The 27,772-nt window shown below is 48.1% G+C and overlaps 1 protein-coding gene and 1 non-coding gene across 5 annotated transcripts in view; both read left to right on the top strand.

Moving 5' to 3' along the window:
• The window catches only part of ZFR (zinc finger RNA binding protein), a 77,019-nt gene that overhangs the window by 3,857 nt on the left and 45,390 nt on the right, over positions 1-27,772 (top strand). For 3 of the 4 annotated variants that reach the window (XM_073543891.1, XM_073543889.1, XM_073543893.1), the window contains exons 2-10: positions 11,844-11,975; positions 14,293-14,374; positions 16,197-16,479; positions 16,558-16,696; positions 24,511-24,756; positions 24,931-25,175; positions 25,564-25,755; positions 26,153-26,420; positions 26,504-26,691. In XM_073543891.1, coding sequence (XP_073399992.1) covers positions 11,939-11,975; positions 14,293-14,374; positions 16,197-16,479; positions 16,558-16,696; positions 24,511-24,756; positions 24,931-25,175; positions 25,564-25,755; positions 26,153-26,420; positions 26,504-26,691 — 1,680 coding nt within the window. In that variant the 5' untranslated portion in view covers positions 11,844-11,938. The remainder of the gene's footprint in view (positions 1-11,843; positions 11,976-14,292; positions 14,375-16,196; positions 16,480-16,557; positions 16,697-24,510; positions 24,757-24,930; positions 25,176-25,563; positions 25,756-26,152; positions 26,421-26,503; positions 26,692-27,772) is intronic. The other variant, XM_073543892.1, reaches the window with a different exon arrangement.
• On the top strand, positions 25,342-25,472 carry LOC141048447 (small nucleolar RNA SNORA66). The gene has a single exon (XR_012220066.1). It is a non-coding gene; the product is annotated as a small nucleolar RNA SNORA66 (small nucleolar RNA).

Below are 27,772 nucleotides of genomic sequence, written 5' to 3'. Positions count from 1 at the left end.
ACCATGCTGCCCCATAGACTCTGCCCCCACCATGCTGCCCCATAGACTCTGCCCCCACCATGCTGCCCCATAGATTATGATGCCCCCACATGCTGCCCCATAGATTATGATGCCCCCACATGCTGCCCCATAGATTATGATGCCCCCACATGCTGCTCCATAGATTATGATGCCCCCACATGCTGCCCCATAGATTATGATGCCCCATATATTATGTCCCCATATGCTGCTGCAAAAAAAAAAGCCATACTGCTCCTGCTCAGGACCTGGCACCTGTGATATTCACCTGTTCGGGGTCCATTGCTGCTCACCACTGTCTGCGCGTCCTCTGTCAGTGACTGTTCAGTCAGCAGAGGTGCGGCGCGCACTCACCACATCACAGCGCCCCCTGCTGGCTAAACATCACAGACACAGGAAGTAGCAGATGGCGGTGAGCATCGTGGGAACGAGGACAGGTGAATATCGCTATACTCACCCGTCCAGGAACGACTCTGCAGACTCGCTTCTCCACTGTCTCCCTTCCTGCCTTCAGCGGTCACGTGATACCGCTCATTACCACTCATGAATATGCGCATATTCATGAGTTTAATGAGCGGTACCACGTGACCGCTGAAGGGAGACAGTGGAGAAGCGAGGGGGCTGCAGAGACCGCGCCAGGACGGGTGAGTATGATCTGTGACACCCCCTCCCCCTCTGACCCCCCAGGTATATGACTCGTGTATAAGCCGAGGGGGGTACTTTCAGCCCAAAAAAATGGGCTGAAAATCTCGGCTTATACACGAGTATATACAGTACACATATTTGGTATCGCCTGATCTAACAATATAAAAAATAACCCAAGCGCATAATGGCAGCTCAGTCTTGGCACTTGGTGAACATGGTAAAAAAAAAATCCAGAGAACAGTTGTAGAATTGCACTTTTTTTTTGCAATTTCACCGCACTTGGAATTTTTTTTCCCCATTTTTGAGTACACAAAATGGTATTGTTGAAAAATTCAACTCGTCCTGCAAAAAACAAGCCCTCACATTGCCATAATGACGGAAAAATGAAAAAAGTTATGGCTCTGGGAACATGGTGAGCGAAAATCAGAAACACAAAAACAAAAAAGGACTGCGTCGCGAAGGGGTTAAGTGGGTGACCCCTTTAATTTATTGAAATTGGCCACATCTGTATTTTTTTTTTTTTTTTTTTCTTTTTAACAGTTCTATTATGTTACCCCCCCCCATTGCACACTAAGGCTGTGTGCACACGCTGCGGATTTTGCTGCGGTTCCGCAGCGGTTTTGGCCGCTGCGGACCCGCAGCAGTTTCTGCTGCGGTGTACAGTACAATGATTCCCTATGGGAATCAAAAACCGCAGTGCAGACGGTGCGGAATTTTCCGCGCGGATTATCTGCGGTTTTCAATCCGCAGAAAGAATTGACATGTCAATTCTTTCTGCGGATTCTCCTGCGGTTTGCCATCTCCTCCATTGAGGAGATGAAAAACCGCAGGGCAAAACCGCAGAGCAATCCGCAGGTAAAACCGCAGGTCTTTTGACCTGCGGATTGTACAAAATCCGCGCGGATGAATCCGCACCTTTTCCGCAGCGTGTGCACACAGCCTAATGCTCACGGCGATCTGCAGATCCCACAGTTGGTAAGCCTTATTCACAGCTGCCATGATATGGCAATAAGGAGGAAAATAATGATTTACACAGGGCTGCTGGAAAGTGCACGCTCTTTAGAGCAGATTCTGTTAAGCCACAGCACTTCCTAATGTTGCACTTACTACAGGGGGGTGTTCTCCCAGCCTTTTTAGGGCGTTAAACCACAGCAGTAGGTAAAAATTGCCCGTGTGGGTTTTCATTGAAACGGCTTAGGGGACATTTCCTAGAGTTGCTTCTTTAGTTCAGGGCCGGGCTATTTCCTCCATTCCTGACTATTGCTTTTAACAGCTCTAAAAAAAATAATCTTCAGATAGTTCAGTAATTGTTGCCTTTTTATTTTTTGTCGTACATGGGATTTCTCTCTATATTGCTTCAGAAATGGATAAAATTTTTTCTTTGTGAAAAATAGACTCTTCCTATTTTTGTTTGTTCTAAAATATATATTTTCATTTGAAAATTACAAAAATGAAAATGGGCCAATGAGGATGTTTGGGCACCCTGCATGGTTAGTACCTAGTAGCACCCCCCCTTTTAAGGTTCACAGCTTGTAAACATTTTTTGTAGACAGACAAGTCTTTTCAATTCTTGTTTGAAGGATTTTCATCCATTCTTCCTTGGAGAATTCTTCCAGTTCTGTGACATTCCTGGGTCGTCTTCCATTTGCTGCTATTTTGAGGTCTAGCCACAGATTTTCAATGATGTTCAGATCAGGGGACTGTGAGGGCCATTGTAAAACTTCCGGCTTGTGCCTTAGTCGTCTATTGTGAATTGTGACATGTGTTTAGGATCATTATCTATTTGTAGAAGCCATCCTCTTCCTCTTTTCAACTTCAGCTTTTTCTTTACACATGGTGTTATGTTTGCATGAAGAATCTGTTGGAATTTCATTGAATCCATTCTATCCTCTAGCCGTGAAATGTTCCCCGTGCCATTGGCTGCAACATAGCCCCTACTACTGAATAGTATCGGGGTATGAGAACCCAAACTCGAAGGGTCTGGGTCCATTCACAACACCAAAAACCAAAAGTATTAGGGTCCCACCTCCGACCAGTGATGTATCAGCAATAGACTTGTTCTACAACCTTGTCATTAGAGATCTTCGACCTTTCCAGTGTACCTTAGTTTTAGTTGTAGCAAGTCTGAAATACAGATATTCAGCCAATTGGATCGTGACGGCCACATTGTCATCAAGCCCTCAGACAAGGGTGACAATGTGGTTGTCCTTGATACCTCCCGATACAAACAGCTCTGTGAAGATTCACTTAGTGACTGCCAGGGTTAAGAAATGTTACCTTTCAACCCCACTGAGGCTTATACTAGGGAGTTGAAACCTATATTGGATGAAGGATTGGTGGCTAAAGTAATTAACAAGACAGAATATGACTATTGCCACCACATGCAGTCCACCAACTTTATATTTGCCAAAAATACACAAGGGAATTGATCCCTTGAAAGGGAGACCCATCATCTCAGGAATCAACAGTTTAACGCAAAATTATGGCATTAATGTTTATCAAGTTTTGAAACCCTTAGTTGACAGCCTTCCAGTCATATGTATGTAATACACCAGATCTGCCTCTCAAATTGGGCTTCAGCATTGATCATGAAGCATTGCCCGGTAGCATTGATGTAGAGGCTTTCTGCTGCTTCTCTATACCCCACGACAGGGGCCTTAAAGCTGTACAATAGTATGAGGGGCTGCCAATATTGAGCCCACTATGAGTTTGTCATTAAATTGTTATTGTTCTGCTTTACAAGGAATTTTTTCTTATATGATCACAGTCTACCACTAGTCTACCACTAGCTCAAGGGTACCGCTATGGGCTGTCCATGCATGCCAACCTACCCAAATTTGTTTTTGGTCTGGTGGGAGATGTGTTTTTGGAAACGGCATGGAGGACTACACCAACAAACTGGATGTTTAAGTCTATGATATCTTAATAATCTGGAGAGGTCGGCAGGATGAATTTGACAGCTTCATAGCAGAACTCAACCGTAATGACATCGCTATGTATTTTACCTCTGTTCTGGGGTGGTGGGGGGTCCTCCGTGCCGTTCCTAGACATTGTGATCACCAAAAATACAAATGGCGAACACAAGACACAAATTCAGGAAACGTACCACGACAAACTCATTGTTGAGATGGGAAAGCAATCACCCAGTCTGTCTGAAAAGGGGTATCCTTTAGAGCAGTGGTCCCCAACCTTTTTTGCACCAGGGACCGGTTTCAAGCAAGACCATTCTTCCATGGCCCGGCAGGGCGGGGATGGAGGTGTGGCAGGGGCGGGGCTTTGGTCATAATGGGGCGGGGCTATGGACACGGTTGTAGTGTAGCAGTGCATACTTATAATTAAATAACATTTATAATGTGACTCAACTCACCATAGGTTTTGTATAAGTGCTCCATCACCCCCTTCTCCCCATCACTCCCTTCTCCCCATCATTGCCTTCACCCCATCACTGCTGTCTCCCCATCATTGCCTTCACCCCATCACTCCCCTCTCCCCATCATTGCCTTCACCCCATCACTGCCTTCACCCCATCACTGCTGTCTCCCCATCACTGCCATCTCTCCATCATTGCCTTCTCCCCATCACTCCCTTCTCCCCATCATTGCCTTCACCCCATCACTCCCTTCTCCCCATCATTGCCTTCAGCCCATCACTCCCCTCTCCCCATCATTGCCTTCACCCCATCACTGCTGTCTCTCCATCACTCCCCTCATGGCCTTCTCCTCATGTCCCCATCTCCTCCAGGGCCAGGCTACACAAACACAGACCAACACACACACATACATGTACACACACAGACAGACACACACACACACACACACACACACACACAGACATACATGTACACACACATTATACATACACACAGACACCACCTCTCTCCTCTCACCAGCCCGCCGCCCGTGCTTCCTCGCTCTGACACAGCAGCGGCCGCGCTCTCCTCTCTGTGTCAGTCAGAGACAGGAAGCGCGGGCGGCGGGCAGGAAGCAGGATGGGTCCTTGCAGCTCCGCTCCTGCTATTCCCTCTTGCAGGCAGCAGAGCTGCTTGGATCGCTCCCTGGCCGCCGCTAAGAACTGCTGCGCGCCGCCCCATCCCCCGCTATGCCACTGACCGCCCCTGGCTCCCCTTGTGTCCGCGGACCGGCAAGGGCACTGCAGCGGCCCGGTGCTGGGCCGCGGACCGGCGGTTGGGGACCCCTGCTTTAGAGGCAATACTTCAGAATAAGAAATAAGAACTGCACAAGTAATTTAAATCTTTGAAGAACAAGCCAGGGATTTGACAAACAGATTTAGAGATAGAGGGGCTACAATATCCTTAAATAGGGATTATCATGAAGCAAAAAATAAAACCCGATCGGACCTACTTAGGCCCAGGGTCCGACTCCCTGAGGGCGACTGCATGAGGTTACTAACCACCTAGGACAGTGGGGCTCAACATGTCCGTGAGATGCTCTCAAAACATTGGACCATCATTCTCATGGATGCTGACATTGGGACCTAAGCTAATAGATCGCCCACAAATCACGTTCAGAAGGGGCAGGTCCATCAGCGGTAGACTGGTACAGAGTCATTATAGAACACCGACATGGTTGGACAGCCATAGGGGCTGTTACAAACGCCACAACTGCGCAGCGTGCCAACTCACCGGGACCAGTACAACGTTCAGAAAATGTGACAGAGAGTGTGAAATCCAACACTTCATTAACTATCGCACACAAAGGGTTGTCTGCAAAGCCACCTGTAAAACCATGCTTGAATTCTGACCAGGGCTGTGGAGTCGGAGTTGGAGCCCATGTTGGTGGAGTCTGAGTCGGTGTCATGGAAATTTAGGAGTCGGGGTTGGAGGTTTTGGCTTACCGACTCCACAGCCCTGATTCTGACGCAGGATGGAAGAACACATGGACGATATTGACCATCACACAGATGCACCCCTTGCTAGACATGTGAATGGTTATCATGGAGGAAATATGAAACTTCTGAAATTTATGGGCAAAGACCATGTACCAAGGCCCCAGAGAGGAGGTAACTGGGGCAAAAAACAAACAGAGTCCGCTCACCTGCTCTGAAGTCCGAGGCGTGGAAGCCGGCAATGCCACAGGGAGGATTAATCAAAAAACACATTATGAAAAACTCATTCATGATGGTATGAGGTTCAAGTCCAAACGCTGCCCTTTTCACATCCTCCGTTACCAATAAGACTTTTATAAAATCAATAATTTTATTAATTGCAACTTGACATTTATAGTTTACCTGTCAAATCTGTTACAGTATGCAGGCGCACAAGCGTTCCTGTGAAAATCCGCATTAGACGACATCTGTATGATAAGTCCAATAAACTTACATCCGGATGTTCTGCAACTACAAAATGTTTTTCCATATACTGTGGAGGGGGAGGATGCTACACCTTGTGTTGTAATGGGCACTGAACGGGTTGATAGACCCCATAGCGGTGGAGATCGTCACAGAAAGCTGCAAAATTGAGAATCACGGTGGATATACAGTGCAAAGTATGAGAACTGATTTGGCTAGGGGAAACTGCAAATACGCCTCCATACCTCATACTTTGCACTGATGAGGGGCAATACCCCGAAACACCGTGTCTGCAAATTGTGATTCTGCTTTTATCTAATGTCGTTTTGCAAGGCTCATTAAAGGGTCGATAGTGACTTGTAGGATCGCTGCTTCCAACAGGTGGTGCTATAGCGTTCTAGTTCTTTTCCTCATTGAAGCAGCAATTTGCATATTATTTCCTAATAATTTATCCCACCCTGCCAGAGGTAATCCTATATATCTCCCGTAAAATTGTTCTAGATTCACTTTATACCATTAAGGTCCCGTCACACCTAGCGACGCTATAACGATCCCGACAGCGATACGACACGACAGGGATCGTTGCCGCATCGCTATGTGGTCGCTATTGAGATGTCAGACAGTCCAATCTACCCAACGACGGAGCAACGATCTAGCGTGTCATAGCGACCTTTGTAACGATGTCGGTGGTTGTTGGGACCCTGTCACATTGCATGTTCCATTGACGATTCACACCTCGATGAGGGATGTACTGTATTTACACAGGCGTGGATTGCGCTCCCTTTCTCACGCCCCCTCAGCTCTAAATGGTGGACGCTACCGCGTCCTGATTGGCCGTGCATTTAAAAGAAGGTGACGTACTAGCGCTCCATTTCATTCAAAAAATACCTACCATTAACTGGCTAGAGAAGCAACGAAGATGGAAAAGCAGATGATTCAAAATGGAGTCGCAGCCGTAGGACAAAAACAGGATCTCAACTTGGACACACCCGGGTCAGGAACAAAGAACTGAAGCGCTACTTTGTTAGCTTCTTTTAAAAGGAAGCCCGCCAATCAGGACGCTGTAGTGACCACCAATCGGAGCCGAGGTAGGCGTGGAAACGGGAACGCTAATCCCCGCCTAGTCTTGCTTCTGAGTCGCTAACGAGGTCGTTAGGCTAGGTGTCAAACGTGACGATACAAGCGACTCAGCGGGACATGAGCGACCAAAGAAATGTCCAGACATTTCGGGCACGATCAGCGATACCCGGCTGGGGGGCTGGTCACTGTCACACACAGCGATCTCGCTGGTAAGATCGCTATAACGTCACAGTTCTAGTGACTCAGCAGCGATCTCGCTTAGTGTGACAGGGCCTTTAGCCACATCAATCCCTTGATAACTTTGAAAGTTATTAGAAGCCCCATAACCAATTAAAACAATTCCCTCACCTGATAACCTGTTTAGTCTTGTCTCCCAATAGGATTACTACTCGCACTCCCCAAAACTTTTTATTGACTGTCATGAGTACCCTCGCTATTGTGTGCCTTTCAATGGTTTCTATGGTCACTGCAAATGATAGATCAACCTGGTTGCCACCCTTGGACATTTGGCGTCGCCATGCAACTTGGAATCTGTCCACTCCAAAATGGCGGTGCGCTCCACCAGTAGGACTGGCAGTGCACTCCTGTACCGGAAGTACAATGGAAGACGCGCACCTTGTATCACCGGAAATTGCATTTTCTGTGGCTGTCTCTGAGACCACACCATTGAATACATGATACACCCATCAGTGAGTACCTCTTAATTAAGGCTTCTTTTACACCAACATGGAGCATGTGATATTGAGTACAACTTCTACCTGTTAGGGTGTGTGCAGACGCTGCGGATTAATCCGCACGGATTTTGCAAAAACCGCAGATAAACAGCAGGTCAAAAGACTTGCGGATTATCTGCGGTTTTGCCTGCGGTTTGGTCCTGCGGATTCACCATCTCCACAATGGTGGCGATAGGAACCCGCTGCGGATTCCGCAGAAAGAATTGACATGTCACTACTTTCTGCGGTTTCAAAACCGCAGCAAATCCGCGCAGATTTTTCTGCAACGTCTACACAGCGTTTTTTTGTTACCATTCATTTGAATGGTACTGTACACCGCAGCTAAAACTGCTGCGGGTCCGCAGCAGCCAAAAACGCTGCGGAAACCGCAGCGTGTGCACATACCCTAAGGAGCTCGCTTTCATTGGACATTTGATTTAGTTGATCACTTGTTTCTCCTTGTGAATGGACTGGCCATGTGCTATAACCCTGGCCCAGAAACCACTCCGTTGCTTTGTTCAGATAGCGGAGACCGGAGTGGCTCTCGTAGCCGGCACCTTAGTTTAGACTTTTATTGCACCATGTGTACATGTCCCCTGATGACTCTTCTGGCAGAAACGAGTCGGGGCACCGACTGCTTAGAAGAACCCATGGCAGCTGCTTTTGGCACAAGTTTAGAGGAGGCTGGGTTATTATAAATCAGTGAAATTTGCATCATCTGGCCTTTCCCTAATGATGATTGTGAACAAGCCATAACCCTAACAGGCTAATTAAGGTCTGAAAGCTTGGTCAAAGTTATCTGAGCACACAAATCTCCAAGGGTGCCCAAACTTTTGCATCAACCAATTTTCCTTTTTGTAATTTTTAAGATGTAAAATTTGGGTGTTGGGGGTCATGTTAACCTAGTGATACATACACTGCGCTATTGGTGATTTCGATACTTTCTATAAGGCACTTGTTCTGCTTTGTTTGTACAGTGGTCTTGAAGGCAGAGATGGCAATAAACCTTCTCTGCCTACTCTGAGGATTTCGGCTGTGGCTAACCCTCGGATCACCGCTTCGGAAGCTGCACGATGTCATGCAAGCAGCTTACTCTGCATTGATGTTTTAGAAAGTCCATTTAGAGCAAAGTGCTTACTTCACTTCTCGGGCTTATGAAGTCTAAGGGCGGTCCTTAAGTATTAGTGATTTTCTAGTAAATAAAAGAATAATCACCTGCAATGAAAAGGTCTTCAGGCTGTGTGCCCAAGTTGCGTTTTCTATGCGTTTCCTTTGCGGTTTTGCCGCAGCGGAAACACTTAAACCCTAATAAAATGCACCCCCATGCAATTCTATGGGATTCCGCAGTTGCTGTGCCCATGCTGCGGATTTTTCTGCTGCAGAATCGCATAGCGGTAAAATCCGCAGCATGTCCATTATTTCTGCGGAATTGCCACCATAGGATTGCATTGAAACGCTCACTTTATGCATTTGGCTATGCCCACCATGTGTAAAGTGAGCGCTTCATGTGCGGATGGTACCCAGGGTCTGGAGGAGAGGGGACTGTCCTCCATACCCTGGGTACCATAATCCTGTAAAAAATAGAATTAAAATAAAAAATAGGGATATACTCAGCCTCTGATGGCCCCCGGAGTCCTCCCGCCTCTCGGCCACGCTGCCGGCAAGCTCCGTTCCCAGAGTTGCATTGCGCGAATCACCTGAGATGACAAAGGTCCTTTGCGAGGGCCGACAGAAGGGGAGTATATCACTATTTTTTTTTTTTTAATTTTTAACATTCTATCTCTTACTATTGATGCGGCATAGGCAGCATCAGTGGTAAAAAGTTAGTCACACTTGTCAAGCACTATGCTTGTGTGTGACCAACCTGTCAATCTCTTTTCCAAGCGATGCTTGGAAAGCGCAGGCATTCTGCAAGCTAAAAACGCTTGCAAAACGCTTGTGTTTTGCGGGAAGACATGTGAATTCCGCATGCGGTTTACCCGCGGCAGGGAGTTGCGGGAATGCTGCGGACATTTCCACAGCATTTCTGCAATGTGAGCACTTAGCCTTAACCTTCTGATAAACTGTGCCAGTTCCTTACCCTTTAAAAAAACAAAAATCAGGGCTGGTATATTGAGTATTTACATGATCAGTGTGAGTGCGACGCTGCACAGCGTAGTGACTGATCAATGGTACTGCAGCTTAAGCTCAGTTTTCATTGACGTGAATAGGATCGGGCCATTCAGTTCTTGCCGCCGGAACTGAAAACGAGATCGGTGGGTAGGACCTTATGGATCTGATATCGCTGACCCATCCTGAGCCCTCGTGTATGGGTCAGTCGTGAGAGATGGTGGCCTCCTGAACAAATGTTCAGACGACAGCCATCTCGTGAAGATAGGCACGACTAGCCCAATTTTAATGGTTGCCTCGGCCAGGCTTAAGCCTGCCCTAGCAGGCGTCTTACGTCTGCAAGTGTCAGAAATGTTGTAATTTTATATGGCCGACCATTCTTTCTACCTGACGTTTTTTGGTCCCCTCTATACACATGTTTGTCCCAACTCTTCTGTCAAATTTTATAGCAAACTTATACTGTATATACTCTACTCCCTCCAGAGAACATCCGTCGCCTCATCAGGAGCATGCCCAGGTGTTGTAGGGAGGTCATACAGGCACGCGGAGGCCACACACACTACTGAGCATCACTTCCATGTCTTGGAACATTTCCACTGTTGGATCAGCCTGCAATTTGATTTTCCACTTTGATTTTGAGTATCATTCCAAATCCAGACCTCCATGGGATATTAATTTTGATTTAGATTCATAAAACATAAAAATTATCGTTCTCAGCGCATTCCACTACCTAATGAATAAAGATTTGCAACTGGAATATTTAATTCAATGATATCTAGGATGTGGTATTTTAGTGCTCCCTTAATTTTTTTGAGCAGTGTACATGTTATGCGCTTTACGCCTTTTTTTTTTCTTACTTTTTACCGATGTATGATATGGTTTCTTATGTTGGCTCCCTTTGTATTGTTGCATATAGCACAAGCGATCGATTAAACGATTGCAGGATCAAGTCCTCAGAGGGGACTAGCAAATACAGTAAAAAAAGAAAAAAGTATCGAAAAAACGTGTTTGATTTGCCCACTTTTTCCCCATTAAAAATAAAGTACAGTACACATTGTATCTTCATGACCATAAGTTTGGCCTATTAAATTAGAAAACTAACTCAATTGGTAAACTTCTAAGGCTAGGTTCACATTAGCGTATGGAGGAGCTGCGGAGGGATATGCAGACTTCCTCTGTGAAGCTCTGCTCCGCCTACGTTGGCATGCGGCCTGCGTACCCTATCTTTAACATTGTGTACGCATACCGTGCGGATGCCTCCGCATGCGTCGGCTGCATCAAAATTCCAGCTGGTTGCGTTCGCCGCCGGTCGCCGCATCGTCAGAGGCATCCGCATACATCTGCACGGCCTGCATACCCGATAATGGAGAGGTATCTATAAGACACCTCTACATTACTGATCCTATAGTTAAGGGGTTAAATAGACACAGCCAGAATAGTCTTTTATTTGAAAGAACACTAAACACAGTTTTCCATTTTTATCATTACGCCTAATTCCAGCGACATGGGAAAATAATAAAATGATGGCTCTTGACAGAAGGGGTTGAAAAAAATGGAAAAGGGTCGGGAAGAAGTGGTCTCCTTGGTCACCTCGGTATCTTCTCATAACTAGTTGTTGTGGGTGTGCTCTCCTTTGTCGGTGATGGCGCCGGTGACCCTGTGTGACCCGTGTGGGGGGCACGGTCCGCTTAGTGTGTGAGCTGGTAATTACGCCCGTGTCCTGATCACATCATTAGCGATGTGACTGGCTTGTTTGTCGTTTGCTTTCTTGATTGAGTTGGATCCGTGTGACCTTCTCCAGCGCGCGCCTGTGATCAGGGGAAAAGCTGCGTCTCCAGATTTCGCCGCCGCCTCCTCCTCATCAGCACCCCGAGCATGAGGCGATAAGAGCGCAGATTACAGTAAGCGGCTTGCAGTCTCTCTGCTCTGGAATTTCCTCTCCCGGTAATTGAATCTGTTCCTCTCTTGCAGGTTTTTTGCACCAGCCCTGTGACTTCTCACTCCCGTCCGTGGGAGTTATGACCAGGCTTTGAAATCGTCTAGCTTGATAACAGAAAGAAGACCCCATGATTCCTATATGCCCTGTAGTCTCTTTCACCTATGGTAAGTACCCGGGCCGCACTTCTTGCTTGCTCGATACCTGCGTCTTGCAGAGAGAGAAGCTTTGCTCTAGGATACAGTTTCTTGTAATGGGATATTCTGCTTCTTCTCATGCATTAGATACAATCCCTTACAGCTGCAGTTTCTGAAAACTTTTTGCACTCTTTTTGAACTTTTATGAATGGAGGGTCTTGTTGCTGAGCTCTAAAACAAAGAAGCAGCTGAGCGGCACGATGTTGGATGAATTTGGCATAAAATGCAAAAATATGTTTACTCCCCTTCCCCCCCCACCTCTACTGCTTTAAAAGTGCCTTTATGGGAGTGTAAAATGTGACTCAACCCTTTCAATAAACATTAACATATCGAATGTTAATTTATTTATTTTTTTTGCACAAATCTAATCCAGTATCCCCATGGAGGACAGAAGATATAATTCTGTCCTCCATGGGGACAGTGGATTACAATTGTGCAAAAAAAAAAAAAAAAGTCAACCATAAAAACGCATTAGAAAAAGTGACTGGGACTGGAAAAAAAAATACTGTTGGCACCAAAATAATGCAAAAGAGACAATGAAGTTTTGCCAACATGAAATGAATGAAAACTTTTGCTCCAAAAAAAACCTGATGAATCCGGAGGTGTCCGAGGAGGATGGCTCAGAGGGCGCTTCTGCCCCTTTCTTTTAGGGTTTGTGGGGTTTTAGTCCCTTGCAGTCCCACCGAACAAAGCTAAATAATGTGTGATAAGTTTTCCAAAAGTGCAGTTATAAAGGAGCTCTCCCGTTAATATGGGGACCTGATGCAGTGCTTCGTGCAGGCAGGGGAACTCCGAAGACAGTGGACCGGCTCCTTGGCCCCTGCACAAGGCGTAACCATTGCCAAATTGGCATAGTATTGCGGAGTAGAAGATGCCACACGAGCCTCCATGCTGATATAACGGTGTCTGGATTTTATTACCAAAATGTCCTATCTGTTGGTGCTATAAAACATGGTGCAGATGTGCCGCTGCTGTAGAAAGTCGGCACTGTATTTCCTACACCTGAGCAGTCAGACCACAAATTGTGCAGCTACGTTTCTAGTAATTTCTGTGCAATATTCATCCTTCTCTTATAAAATGTTTCCTCGCACTTGTAGTATGTGTCGGTTCAACAAGGGCTCTGTCTAATTTGACAAGTTGGAACAGCCTTCCTGTGCCGTACCGGAAACTGCGGATTATCTTCTGTTAAACGGAGTCAGTCAGCAGGTTTGTACAGCAGCATGATGAAGGGGCAGAGACCAGCGGTGTGTCCCTTAGTTTACTGGGTGCAACAGTTGCTGCAAATCTAGCAGAGCTCTGAATGCTGAACCCTGTTTAACTCCGCCCACACACCACTTATTGGCAGCTTTCTGCTTATGCACAGAAAGCAATCACTGGTGGAGGTGTGGTTAGACCAGGAGGCACAAGACGCCTAGTCCTGTAGTGATAATATCCTGCTACTAAAACGCTGATTAAATTGAAACCTCATAACAGCCTAGTAAAGGAGACATCACTGTAATCAGGGTCTCTGTCCCTACATCGTGCTGCTCTCAGATGACATAACAAAAACCTGCTGACAGATTCCCTATAAAATGAATGGCACATAAGGTGCCGTACCCATGAACGGCCTCTAATGCAGGGAGCCACACTCCTCCAGCTCCGTACATTATGGACCAGGTGTTCCGGGTGTCAGAGCCCATCGATTGATGACCAATCAACATTTTAATTCTCGACAACAACTTGTAAACCAAGCAGTGGTGAATTTTTTTCTTTTTTTTTTGTTCCCATCAATTTTCCTTTTTAATTTTCTATATTAAAAAAAAAATCTTACAGCCACCGAGTCTCAGAGAAGGCAGAGCCATCTTTTTCATTACAGATCACTTCTCTTCAGCCATGTTGTCAGCGCACCTCCTCCCCCTCCCTGCACAGTGACCTCTGCACAGGTCACAGAGCGTGCCCACTACACGCTCCTCAGTCATCTCCAGGCTGCTGTATTGATCAATATTTGGGTTTTAAGTCCTAAAAATAAATGTCAGGCTGATGCATTAATGATCGCTGCGGCTGCTGGTGGCCGGACGGCTCTCGGCTGTAATGTGGAGGCCGTGGCACGTCTGCTGTGTCACTTACGGGAGATAATAGATTAACCCTCAGGAAGCATCAGGATCCTGTGTACAGACCCCACACCTATCTGTGTCTGGCGCCCGCACCTCCCTCCGTCCGCCATTACTGCGCCTGCAGCTTGTGTCTCTCTGTATCATCCGCTCATAGAACTCATGGAATATTTCTATTTTTTATTCTTCCATATCAGTGCCCAGCCGGCTGGGTGAAGAAGCCAAAATGGCTACTGGCAACTACTTTGGATTTACCCACGGTGGTGCAGCTCAATACAGGTAGGAGACTGATCCCCTCCTGAACATTGTGGACATGGTGAATTTTGTGGCGGGGGAACATGTTTGCGAAAATAAGTGCGACTGTAGAAGCGCCTGACCCTGAAAAATGGGACTGCGGTCATAGCTCGTACGCCGGCACATGCGACGGGCAATAGTTAGTCTTCTTTCCCTCTAATATACTGGTGAGAAGATCTGCAGTGTAAAGCATGGTGCAGCACTCTCAGCATCATATAATACAGATATGGATAGGACAGAACACCCATAGGAAGCAAAAAACGTCAGCATTGCACAGTGGTGTGTGAGCAGGGGCTGAGACTGGCTGTTGCATGGTTTGCGTGGAGTCAACTTTTTTTTTTTAATACATGCCATGATTTTTATTTAAATATTGCAATGTTCGCGCTTTTTAGTGTTTAGGATTTTTTAATCTAATGTACATTAAAGGGGTTGTCCAGGTTTATCACTGAAGTCAGGTGTCAGTATGACACATCGCATGCAGAGTGCACGCGGTGATGGTTCTCCAGTGTCGGCAGTGAGACTGAACGGTCATGTGAACACGGGTATGCAATGTGCATACTCCTGGCCACATTCCGACTAGACATGCGCAGCATTGAGCAAGGCCGCGCACGTCTAGTCGGAATGTGGAAGGGGAAGTATGCATAACCACTCTGTCTTGCCACCAGCAACGGAGAATCCTCACAGCGCTTTCCCCGCTTATGAGCCACTTCTCTCTCCTATGCTCCTCTTTCACTTTGTTCTATATGTCTGTTTTAACAGGATAGCAGAGGAACACTTCAAAGCTGCCATCCTGTGTCCGATATATGTCCCTTATGTGCAGGGACACATTGACTTTGTTCCTGGGTCTCCCATGCATAAACATTTCTCTATAGAATACTTGATCCAGCGGCCATATTGTTATTTGTCTTCCATCCCTGGGGACAAAATATGTAGCAATAGTTTCCTCTGTATTTTTCTATTCTTTTTTTTTTTTTTAATCTGTAAACACCTTGATGGCGCTAGGATCGAGGGGTCCTGTATAATGATCATTAATGAACATTACCGGCGAGTCTGCCCTTCTGGTGTGAATGAATGATCGGAGTGATGTCTCACACTATATTTCCTGGTCACTCGCATCATTAGCAGAGAACAGGCGGCTGATTGTAGATTCCCCCCAGGGTTGTGTTGGGAACGCACAGTCTTCTGTGCGTCTTGCACAAGGATCTGTATCGGGGGTCTTGGGGCGTTCTTGCCTTTCTTCCGGAGATCACCGGCTTTCCTGTGCTACATCAGACAAAACTTGTGCATAAAGGGTTTATTCCCAAGATTAAAAGATTGGCGACTTACATAGTGTTGTCGGAGATGTCCGTACTCCGACAGTGGTGTGCATGTGTGACCACAAGATGTTGCCCAGCTGGTGGGAATAACCCTTGGAGACTTGCTGTATGTTTTCTTGCAACACTTAGATTTTGTTTTGGTGACTTGTTCAGACCCTTATTGTCACTCGGAGTCATGGGAAATCATTAGGGTCTCCAGTCGGAGCCAAAGCAAAAGGAAACAACCCCCCGTCCAGTCAGTCAGTCAGTCGCACGTCGGGGGCCCTTTTCCTACAGTCTAGGAATCGGCCATCGTCCATTACAAAAATATTTCTTAGGGGTATAAATAATGGCCACAGGTAAAGCTGCTGCTTCTCGCAGGTGGTTGGGTCCTCTTGCTATGCCCCTACCGCAGACATTGTGCTCCTCCATTTTGGTGCAGACCTGCCCTTTAGTTCGGCGCTCGCCCCTTGTCTCCTACCACTAAGCTAACTTGTCTCCTTTCTCCACAGCCAGCAGCCAGCGTCAGGAGTTGCCTATTCCCATCCAACAACCGTGGGTAGTTACACTGTGCATCAGGCTCCCGTAGCCGCCCACACGGTCACGGCGGCATACGCCCCTGCAGCAGCCACCGTGGCCGTAGCTCGACCCGCACCAGTCGCTGTGGCGGCTGCTGCAACCGCTGCAGCTTACGGTGGCTACCCCACAGCTCACACCGCCACAGATTACGGCTACGCACAGCGGCAGCAGGAGGCTCCACCGCCACCACCCCCAGTGACTACACAGAACTACCAGGTACTGTAACAAAGGCGTGGAACTCATTCTGGACTTCTACACAAATCCCTTAATAACTTCATTACTTTATTCCTCCAGGACTCGTATTCTTACGTAAGGACCACGGCGCCCGCTGTGGCCTACGACAGCAAGCAGTACTACCAGCAGCCGACTGCCACCGCTGCAGCCGTAGCCGCGGCTCCCCAGCCATCCGTGGCAGAGTCCTACTATCAGACAGGTAGGCCACTTTATCAAAACCTTTGGGGGATAGTAATGAAACGTTAAAGGGATTGTCTAGGAAGTTATAAAAAAAACAAATGTTGGAAATGGCAGGGACGTTGGTAAAAATAAAATCCTTCTGTTAATTTCTCTGCAGTCCAGCAACCAGGCTGTGATGGTCCCTGCTGCTCTTGGTTTACTTGCCTGCAGCAAATATTTCACATACACCTATGTGACCGCTGCTGCCAATCCCTATATCTTCTAGCATCTCTACTGTGCCAATAGTCTGCAGCGGTCACGTGTACGGGGACAGGTGTGTACTGTGGGGTTTTGGTTTCTATCAACTTTCCTGCTGTTTTTCTCAAGGGGTTTATTAAAGCCAGTGTTGCAAAAAGAGGAAAAAGAACACAGTCGTTTAAAGGGGTTGTCCGGGAAAAGTTTGCTGCTGTAAAAAAAAAAAAAAAAAAAAGAAAGCTAAGTAATACTCGCCTACCGGCAGCCACCTGGAACCAGCACCGGCTGCTCCGTGGTCTTCGCCTACACAGGGAGAGAGGACAGAGCAGCTGGGGAACTTTTCCTTCTGGCTGAACAACCCATTTAAAGGGGTTGTTCAACCATAAAGAATACATTTAGTTAAGCAGAAAACGTGGAAATAAATGGTTTTGTAACTTGAGTTCTTAAGAATTAGACTCCACTCAAAAATTAACAAGCTTTCATCTTGTGAAGTATGTACCCCGGCTTTACGCCATGCCGTCCTCCAAGTGGCCGATCAGCTGGCCGAGCATGTGCAATTCATAAGAGTTTCCCCATCCCCCAGCGTGCACAATGTAAGTCAGAGCTGTGTGAGCACGATTGCAGACAGATGCTTCCCGGGCTGGTGCATCTGAACGTGCGTCAGAGTGTCTTGCATACGTTGTGCACACTGGAGAGGTGGGGAAACGATGATTGGAGCAGCGCGTGCTCGGCCAGCGGATCGGCCACAATGGAGTAACGCCAGGGGGCATACTTCAGAAGATTAAAGTTTAATTTTTGAATGGAGCATAATTTTTAATAACTGTAAATTACAAAATCATTTATTTCCACATTTTCTGCTTAGTTAAATGTATTACTCTGTCGCCTTATTGGGGGACACAGAACCGTGGGTGTTATGCTGCTGTCCACTAGGAGGCGACACTATGCATAATCGGAAAAAGATTAACTTTGGCTCCTCCTCTGCAGTATACACCCCTGGACGGCGTCAGCCTTCTCCAGTTTTTGCTTAGTGTCGCAAGGAGGCACACCTAAGATTTTTTTCTCTTCCGTTTTTTTCCTTAATTTTTTTCAACGGATTACAGATGAAGAAAAGCGGGTCTCCAGTGAGACCCCCGGCATGGCTCCCTCCTCGGTCCCCTATTAAGGGGTACCCGGTTGAGGTCGAGATGACTCTTCCCTATGTCGCTCCTTCCCCAGTCCCTCGGGTACTGGTTCGAAGTCGAGAACCCCCCCCTCCTTCCCCAGTTTCCTTGGGCTCTGGGTTGAGGTCGAGGGTAGGACGAAGCCCCCTGACGGTGACAGCAGCACCCTCCCTAATCCCCCTCTGGGGGCATTAGGTCGAGACACCGCAGGTAGGGCCTGTACCAGGCACCATTCGGCCACTTACATGTCCAGGGACCCCAGCCCAGCTGCGGGCTCCTGTTTGGACCGGGGGAGGTGCAGGCAGGCATGGCACTTGTCAGAGACAGGGCTCCCAGCACCCCTGTCTCTGCGGCAGCACCAGCTGCATAGCGCCTCAAAGGGACCCCCCACAGGGCCCAGGTGGCGCTCATGTCCCCACCGCTAGCCTACCGTTCAATCCGGGGGGGTCTGGTTGGAATCCGACCCTCCCCCGGACAACCGCGCCGTCCTGGAGCCCTTCTGGGCATGAGCTATCAAATCGGCCTAGCCGAAGTCGCCGCCTTATTCCCGCCCCCTGGCCCGCCCCCGGATGACGAAAAATGACACTACAGTGTCATAGAAGGGGCGGATCGAGACAGGAAGGGCGCGCGCCGCCCCCTCCACCTCAGAATCCGGTGGCCATCTTGCTGCACCTGAAGAAACTGAAGGCAGCACAGCAGTCTCTGGGGGGCACAAGAGGATTTATCAGCGCTGGACCTAGGGGGAGCACCGGTGGGGTAAGATCACAGCTGGGTTCTTTGTACTCAGCTGTGAGTTCCTGTAACCTATAACGCTCCCCTACTCCTCCTTTCCTCTGCGACCTGTAGGGCCTCTGCGAATAGTTACTATGTCGGGCTCAAAAAAGGACCAGGCAAGACTGCTTTTACGCAGTCTGCACAGCCTACAAGGCCACTCTCCCCAGCGGCAGCACGTACCCGCACTCCTGGGACTGTACCCAAAGAACAGCAACGCTTCTGCGGCCGCTACTGCGCCAGAATGGGCGACTCAGATGTCGCAGTCTATAACAAAGTCTATAGATAACCTGACCTCCTCACTACTGCAGGCTCTGCAGGGTCATGTCTCGACTATGAACGTTACCCAGCAAAGGGACGTCCGGTATCAGGAACAGGCCGCTTACGACAGTTCGAGACGTAAGCGGACCCACAGGTCGCGTTCATCTGCGTCCTCACATAGCACTAGGTCGTCCCCCTCCATGGAGAGACAGTGGCTACAGGTCACCGAGACCGTCCCCTGATAGAGACAATGTGGATCTCCACAACGATCCCAGACCACACAAGACTCAGAGGGCATATGTGACTCCAACTCAGATAACGAAACAAGGAACGCTCTGCTCCCTTGTCCCCCTAGCAATGCTGCGCTAGTTGAGGATATAATCTCTTCCATCCTTCGGGTGCTAGACTTTTCTGATCCAACCCCTGAAGTACCAGAACACAAGATTTCCTTTCAAAGTGTTCAGAAACCATCTGAGGTCTTTCTTGATCACCCGGAATTTCAAAAAAAAAAAAATACTTTCTAAGCATTTTTCACAGCCTGAGAAAACGCCAATCGCAAATACTTGAAAGCAAAGTACCCCTTCCCACAAAAGGACACTAAGGATTGGACAGATCCGCCTAAAGTGGATCCTCCAGTCTCTAGGCTGACAGCACAAACGCTTCTCTCGCTGCCTGACAGCTCAACCCTCAAGGACGCAGCAGACAGACAGGTAGAACGCATGGCTCGTTCAATCTTCGAGGCGGCAGGTGCCTCTTTAGCTCCTGCATTTGCTTCAGTTTGGGCAGCCAAGGCCATTATGGCCTGGGCTGATCTATTACAACAGGGCCTCCAAGCTTCAAATCCTCAGCTGGCGGACCAGGCGGTGCAAATTGCAGTAGTGACAGATTACATGGTCCATGCAGCGTTGGATTCTGCAAGAGGGGTAGCGGAAATAGCATCAAATGCCATCACAATCCGGCATATTCTCTGGCTAAGACAATGGAAGGCGGATGCGGCCTTAAAAAAGTCCCTAACAAATCTCCCGTACTTCAGGGGCCGTCCTTTCGGTGAAAAGCTGGATACAATTATATCCAATGCTACCGGGGGTAAAAGTACTTCCCTCCCTCAGCTCAAACCAAAACGCACGTTTAAAAGACGTAATCAATCTCATTTCCGTTCCTTTCGGAATTCTTCAGGCTAGTCATAACAGGTCCCCTCTCAGGGACAACACACGGGCGGCACAGAGGCCGGACAGAAACTGGCAGTCAAAGGAAAGCCAGGCAAAATCCAAGGGAGGGAAAGCTCAGACTTTTCATTCATCATTACTCATCCCCTCCAGAAAACACCCCACTTGTAGGCGGACGACTGCTAATCTTTCAGCAGGTCTGGCTGCCTATTACAGAAGACAGGTGGGTCAAGGAAATAGTGTCTTCAGGATACAAAATCGAGTTTACTACCAGCCCACCGCACAGGTTTTTTCTCTCTGTCCTTCCAAAACCTCCACTCAAAGCTCGAGCCTTCCATCAAGCGGTTTCATCCCTCCTGCAAGCAGGAGTCATAATACCGGTTCCAGCAGACGAGCGCTTACGAGGGTTCTACTCCAACCTGTTCGTGGTGCCCAAAAAGGGAGGCAGCGTCCGACCCATACTAGACCTCAAGCAACTGAATAAGTATGTTCGAGTTCGTCACCTTCGTATGGAATCCCTCCGGTCAATCGTTGCGTCCATGGAGGAAGGAGAATATCTCGCCTCCATAGACATACAGGACGCATACCTGCATATACCGATTGCTTCGCCCATCAGAGATTTCTCAAACTCGCAATCAACCAAGACCATTACCAGTTTGTGGCCCTCCCGTTTGGTCTTGCCACGGCTCCCAGAACATTTACAAAGGACATGGCAGCTACCATGGACGTTCTGCACTCCAGAGGCATAGTAGTCGTTCCATACCTGGACGACCTCTTCATCAAGGCCCCCACCTTCAAGGACTGCGAGGTCAAAGTCTCAATCACGATCGACACTGAGTCGCCTGAGATGGTTAGTCAATTTACAGAAGTCCTCGACTACCCCAAGTCAGTCTCTGACCTTCCTGGGGATGCTATTTGACATCTCCAGGGGTCTGGTGATCCTCCCCAGGGGCAAGGCACTGGCCCTCCGTTTGGGAGTTCACACTCTCCTCCGCGGTTTCCCCCGATCTCTCCGGTATGCCATGAGCGGACTGGGCAGGATGGCAGCGGCAATGGAGGCGGTACCATTTGCCCAGATTCACCTCAGACCCCATCCTCAAGTCCTGGGACAGGAATCTGTTCTCCCTCAAGAGAGAGTTCCGGTTATCAGCGAAAACCAGGAGGTTCCTGCACTGGTGGCTCCAGCCAACCTCACTTGCAATGGGAAAATCCTTTTCTCTCCGGTCACTGAAAGGTTTTGACCACCGGCGCAAGCCTTACGGGTTGGAGCGCGGTACACCTACATCACAGAGCGCAAGGCAAGTGGTCACCAATGGAAGTGACCATGCCCATCAACATCCTGGAAATTCGGGCCATCTTCCTGGCATTGAAAGCCTTCCATCACTTGCTAGCAGACTCTCATATCAGAGTGCATTCGGACAATGCCACGGCGGTGGCATACGTGAACCATCAAGGCGGCATCCGCAGCATCCAGGCGATGAACGAAGTAACACGTATCCTACACTGGGTGGAGGATGCGAGGTCGGTACTCTCTGCGGTCCACATTCCGGGTGTGGACAACTGGGAAGCCGACTATCTCAGCCGTCAAGGAATGGACTCGGGGGAGTGGTCTCTCCATCCCGAAGTTTTCCATCAGATCTGCCATCGTTGGGGGACCCCGGACGTGGTTCTGATGGCATCCCATCTCAATGCCAAAGTTCCCAATTTCATCGCCAGGACGCGCGATCCGCAGTCGCTCGGAGCAGATGCCCTGGTTCAGGACTGGACCCAGTTCCAGCTTCTGTACTTTTTTCCACCCCTTCCCCTGATTTCCAGAGTCCTGAGGAAGATCAAACAAGAGGGTGTTCCCCACCATCCTATTCGCTCCAGACTGGCCCAGGCGTACATGGTACGCCGACGTAGTGCAACTCACAGCAGACGCTCCCTGGCGTCTCCCCACACGTCCCGATCTTCTGTCACAAGGCCTGTTCTTCCACCAGAAATCAGGGGCTCTCAATTTGACGGTGTGGCCATTGAGACCTGGTTTTTGACCCAAGCAGGTTTTTTTCATCGGACGTTGTTAAAACCATGATCAGGGCTCGAAAGCCAACTTCAGCCAAAACTTACTATCGTACCTGGAAGGCTTTCTTCACATGGTGCGAATTTCGTGGGCACATCCCACTCCCCTATTCTCTTCCAAAGGTCCTCAGTTTCCTTCAGTCAGGCCTGGACGCCGGGCTATCCCTGGGCTCGCTTAAGAGCCAGGTGTCAGCGCTTTCAGTGCTCTTTCAGAGGCATTTTGCTAACAAACCGCAAGTGAAGACTTTTCTCCAAGGGGTTTCTCGATTGGTTCCCCCCTACAAACATCCGTCGGAGACGTGGGACCTCAACCTGGTCTTGACAGCACTACAGTCACCTCCTTTTGAACCCCTAAAGGAGGTCTCACTCCGCTTTCTATCACAGGAAGTGGTTTTTCCTGGTGGCAATCACCTCGCTACGCAGGGTGTCCGAACTTTCAGCTCTTTCCTGCAGACAACCCTTCCTGGTTTTTCATCAGGACAAGGTGGTTCTCCGTACAGTGCCATCCTTCCTTCCAAAGGTTGTGTCCACCTTCCACCTCAATGAGAAAATCTCATTACCGTCTCATTGCCCGGTTCCCGTTCATAGAGTGGAGAAGGCTCTGCATACGCTAGACTTTGTCAGGGCATTGCGTATTTACGTGTCTAGGACTGCTCCCTTCCGGAAGTCTAATTCACTTTTCCTTCTTCCAGAAGGCGTTCGCAAGGGCCTACCGGCTTTCAACGCCACCCTTGCTAGGTGGATCAAGTCCACCATTCAAGAAGCTTACCGCCTTAACAATTCTGCTCTTCCGGCCGGTATCACGGCTCACTCTACGCGGGCGGTAGGGGCCTCTTGGGCCATTCAGCATCAAGCCTCGGCACATCAAGTGTGTAAGGCAGCCACTTGGACTAGCCTGCACACATTTACAAAACACTACAGAGTGCATACCCAGTCCTCAGCGTATGCGAGCCTGGGTAGACGGGTCCTGCAGGCGGCAGTACCCCAAATTTAGGGAACTGTCAGTACAATATTCGTCCACTGCTTCCCACCCAGGGACTGCTTTGGGACGTCCCACGGTTCTGTGTCCCCCAATAAGGCGACAGAGTAAAGGAGATTTTTGTGTACTCACCGTAAAATCTTTCTCTTAGCCTTTAATTGGGGGACACAGCTCCCACCCTGTTGCCCTTGCGGGCCGTTGTTACGTTTGGGTTCTCACATTGTTTGAGCTGGGTTCTCATATTGTTTGAGCTCATTTATGGTAGCCTTCTTACAGGCATGGTTATGTTTCTGGTATATTCCTCCTAATGCTTTTGCACAAAACTGGAGAAGGCTGACGCCGTCCAGGGGTGTATACTGCAGAGGAGGAGCCAAAGTTAATCTTTTTCCGATTATGCATAGTGTCGCCTCCTAGTGGACAGCAGCATAACACCCACGGTTCTGTGTCCCCCAATTAAAGGCTAAGAGAAAGAGATTTTACGGTGAGTACACAAAAATCTCCTTTCTTTATGGTGGCACAACTCCTTTAAATGGGTTGTTCGGCCAGAAGGAAAAGTTCCCCGGTTGCTCCATCTCCTCTCCCTGCGTGGGTGCAGACCACAAAGCGGCCGGCACTGGATCCAGGTGGCTGCCGGTAGGCGAGTACTAGCACAATTTGTGATTTACGGACCCCCCAGACGGTCCCGAAATCATGGTCCACACAGAAAATGTGAAAACTCCTGTTTTTACTTTGCACATTGGACACAAATCCTGTATGTTTGTGACCAGCAGAAATACTGCCTGTTAATATTAACGTTGGTCAGAGATGACGATCAATGATGATCGAATGTGCTGGGATAAGGTGTTATATGAGCATTCTCTGGTGTTAAGTGTCTTCAGAGTACTCAAAAAAATGTGAGAGTCCTCGCAGCTGCATATCTCTAGACGGTTCGACAGGGATTACCTCTTTGTTAGACAATCAATGCATGTGTTGCGGTTGTCGAACGGCCTTGAGACATGCAGCTGCCGGGACTCGAACATATTTTTTGAGCCTGCCAAAGTCACTCGGTTAGCACCCGAGCATGCTCAGATAACACCTAAATATTAAAATATTGTGATATCTTGTACAGATATTTTACTGATAAGTTTATAAACCGTTACCCAGAAGCAAGCAACTTAACCACCTTGTTTTCTGCAATACATCTCTTCTTCCTCTTGTGTACCAGCTCCTTTCGCCTTGTCTCTTCCAGTTGCCCCCAAGGCTGGTTACAGCCAGGGTGCCGCACAGTACACACAAGCGCAGCAGACTCGTCAAGTGACGGCAATCAAACCTGCCAACCCCTGTCCGGTCACAACCACCTTCTCTATATACCCCGTATCCTCCACTGTGCAACCTGTCGCTGCCGCAGCCACCGTTGTGCCCTCCTACACTCAGAGCGCCACCTACAGCACAACCGCTGTCACCTACTCTGGTAAGTAGCCCATGCCAGCCTATATGTGCACATGTTACTGTATCCTCTCCATATTCTTCACCAGCGCTCTCTTGCATACACGTAGGGCTCTGTACATATTTATTACATTTGCTTTTTACAACGTGAATAGATCCTGTCTTCATAGATAATTATTTTTCCCAAATTTTCCAACAGGTACGACTTACTCCGGTTACGAAGCTGCAGTGTATTCAGCCGCATCCTCCTACTATCAACAGCAGCAGCAACAGCAAAAACAAGCGGCGGCGGCAGCTGCGGCCGCCGCCACCGCAGCCTGGACCGGGACCAGCTTTACAAAAAAGCCTCCGTTTCAGAATAAGCAACTTAAGATTAAGCAGCCACCGAAGCCACCTCAGATCCATTACTGTGATGTCTGCAAGATTAGCTGTGCCGGACCCCAGGTGACCCTTTAGATCTGTTTACATGGCATAATCTGGCTCAGCGGGCGCCGCTGTGAGCTCACCGTGACACGTTATTAACCTAGATAAAGGCCTAGGAAAGGAGTAACTCGCATGTACTACAGCGGTGCATACGACTCATGTTTCCGCCATACATTTCCGTCGTCATTTGCAAACTAGATCACTAGCTCTGCAGCCAGTCGCAGAAGCGAGGGGAACACGTTTGCTACAGTAACCGATGTAGAAATGGAAAAAAGCAACAGGATTGTTCCTGTGGCTTTATATTTCTACACAACAGGTTTAGTCTGTGATCCGTCCCATTTCAGACACTTGTCTTTGACAGTTTCATTAAAAAAAATTATTTTATCTCATTTTCTTTGATAAATAACAGACCTATAAGGAGCATTTAGAAGGACAGAAGCACAAGAAAAAAGAAGCCGCCTTAAAAGCCTCCCAAAACACAACCAGCAGCAGCACAGCTATCCGCGGGACCCAGAATCAGCTCCGCTGTGAGCTCTGTGATGTCTCTTGCACAGGGGCAGATGCGTATGCTGCCCACATCAGAGGCTCTAAACACCAGAAGGTACATTCGTGTTTTTGGAATGGCTACACAAGACAGAGTTGGAAAAAAAATCCAGCCTCTACAGACAAGCGAGCATAGCTTCTTGAAGCACAGACTGCAGTTGTCGCGTCTATGTAATATATGTGCTACTGCATCAGCCTGTCTCTCCCCGCCTCCTGCTTTTGATGAGTGTCTCCTCTCTCAAGCAGGAGGCAGAGTGCTATTTCTCATAAAATGCATTGATCAAAAATGATGGAGGTGGAGAGAGGAAGTGACTGAGACCTATTTGCAGGGATTTCATCTGCGAGTACTACTTTAATAGTCTTGTTAATATGAAGATATCCATCAAGTTATTCAGTTCAGCTGTTATGAGTTGGATTTTTTTCAGCCTTTCACACTTCACATTTTCTCTCTCCAGGTTGTAAAGCTGCACACCAAGCTTGGCAAACCCATTCCATCCACCGAACCAAATGTGGTGAACCAATCTGTCACTTCAGCAGCTGTCTCCAAGAATGCGTCCTCATCCAGCAGCACCTCCAGCACTAACGGAAGCTCCTCCGTTACCACAGCTGCTGCAAAACTGCTCACGTCCACTGCAAGTAGCTCCTCGAGCGCAAGTAAAACGTCTACCATCTCATCGAACAGCATCGTGAAGAAAATAACCACACCAAAAATAACCTTCATAGGCAAGTGGGGGGATAAAAATGTTTGTCAGTGCTATGATGCTGACGCGCTGTACTGCGTGTATTCATTGCACATTCATTCCTAGGTGGAAATAAGTTGCAGTCCACTGGAACGAAGAGCGAAGACGGTAAAATGACAGACAGCGCTAAGGTCGCAGCGAACGCCAGCGTGCAATCTCAGGAAGTCAAGATGGATCCTATGTCAGAGGCAGCACAGACCCTGGCCGCTCTGCAAAGCGATGTCCAGCCTGTTGGCCATGATTATGTTGAAGAGGTGCGTTCCCTGGTTACATGATCGCCATGTGGACAGGAATCCTCACTGTCAGCACCTATATAACAAATCATTAAAATAAATTATGCTTTGGTTGTTAATGCTCAGCCAAGTAACAGTGCTATCTGGGGTCAGGAGAAAATGTCATTCTCATGAGTATTGAATTTTTCAAAACACCATATTGCATTGCATCTTTCTTCCTCCTGCTTCCCACACACATAGCTGCTCGGCTTCTTGGCAGCTGCGTCCCGGAGCGGGGGCTCTTCTCTTATTTCCAAGTGAAACCATCTCTAAAGAGAGAATATGTCAGCAGAATTCGCTCACAATCTGACACTTGGCAGCCATCATTCCTGCATTTATCCGAAATGCGTATTTTACCTGTAAAATGAAAACTTTTCATATTACAAATTATTTCTGCTCCCAAATTCTCTCCACAATTGAAGTGGTTTGTATCGGGGAAGCACTAGCGCATGTTCAAAGCTTTTATTTTTGGTGGTTTCACCAGAACAGGAAAATAAACGATTTCCGGTCATCTTAGCAGTTATCTCGCCATTCTGGATTTTTTTTTCCGCATGGAAAGGTATGCCCCATGCACATGAGGCGTGATAAATTGCTGATCACGTAATGATTAAAAAAGAGGCTCCAAAATGCCCCGTTCCAATGGAGCGTGCATGTGCACCTCTGCTCCGTTCCTTATTTCTGGGATTGTCCCATGGACCATGAACTGGGCAGGAGCTCATCATGTTCATGGCCACTGCTTAATTACTACTGGGCAGTGAGGGACCCAGCTCTCAGGTTTGGATGGTGGTCCAACATAACGTCATAACTTTAAATATCAGGAATGAAACTTTGGTGTTCTTTAAAGGCGTTCTTTGGTGAAAAGGAGTAGCATCCTATCTAATGACTAGGTGATAATTTATTGACCCTCAAGTTTAAGCATTTATTGGGGGCATAACCTATTGATCCTCGAGTGCAACCCCTAATGGGGTTCAACCTCTGAGACCCTAATCGATCGGCAGAACGATTCTAGCAGATAGAATGGAGCAACAGCGCGAACGCTCGACTGCTGCTCCATTCACTCCAC

This window comes from Dendrobates tinctorius, unplaced genomic scaffold (genome assembly GCF_039654945.1).
Source record: "Dendrobates tinctorius isolate UK_male_01 unplaced genomic scaffold, ASM3965494v1 ptg000135l, whole genome shotgun sequence".
Taxonomy (NCBI): Eukaryota; Metazoa; Chordata; class Amphibia; order Anura; family Dendrobatidae; genus Dendrobates; species Dendrobates tinctorius.
The sequence above is the reverse complement of the archived record's forward strand: the minus strand, read 5'-3'. Positions and strand labels throughout refer to the sequence as shown.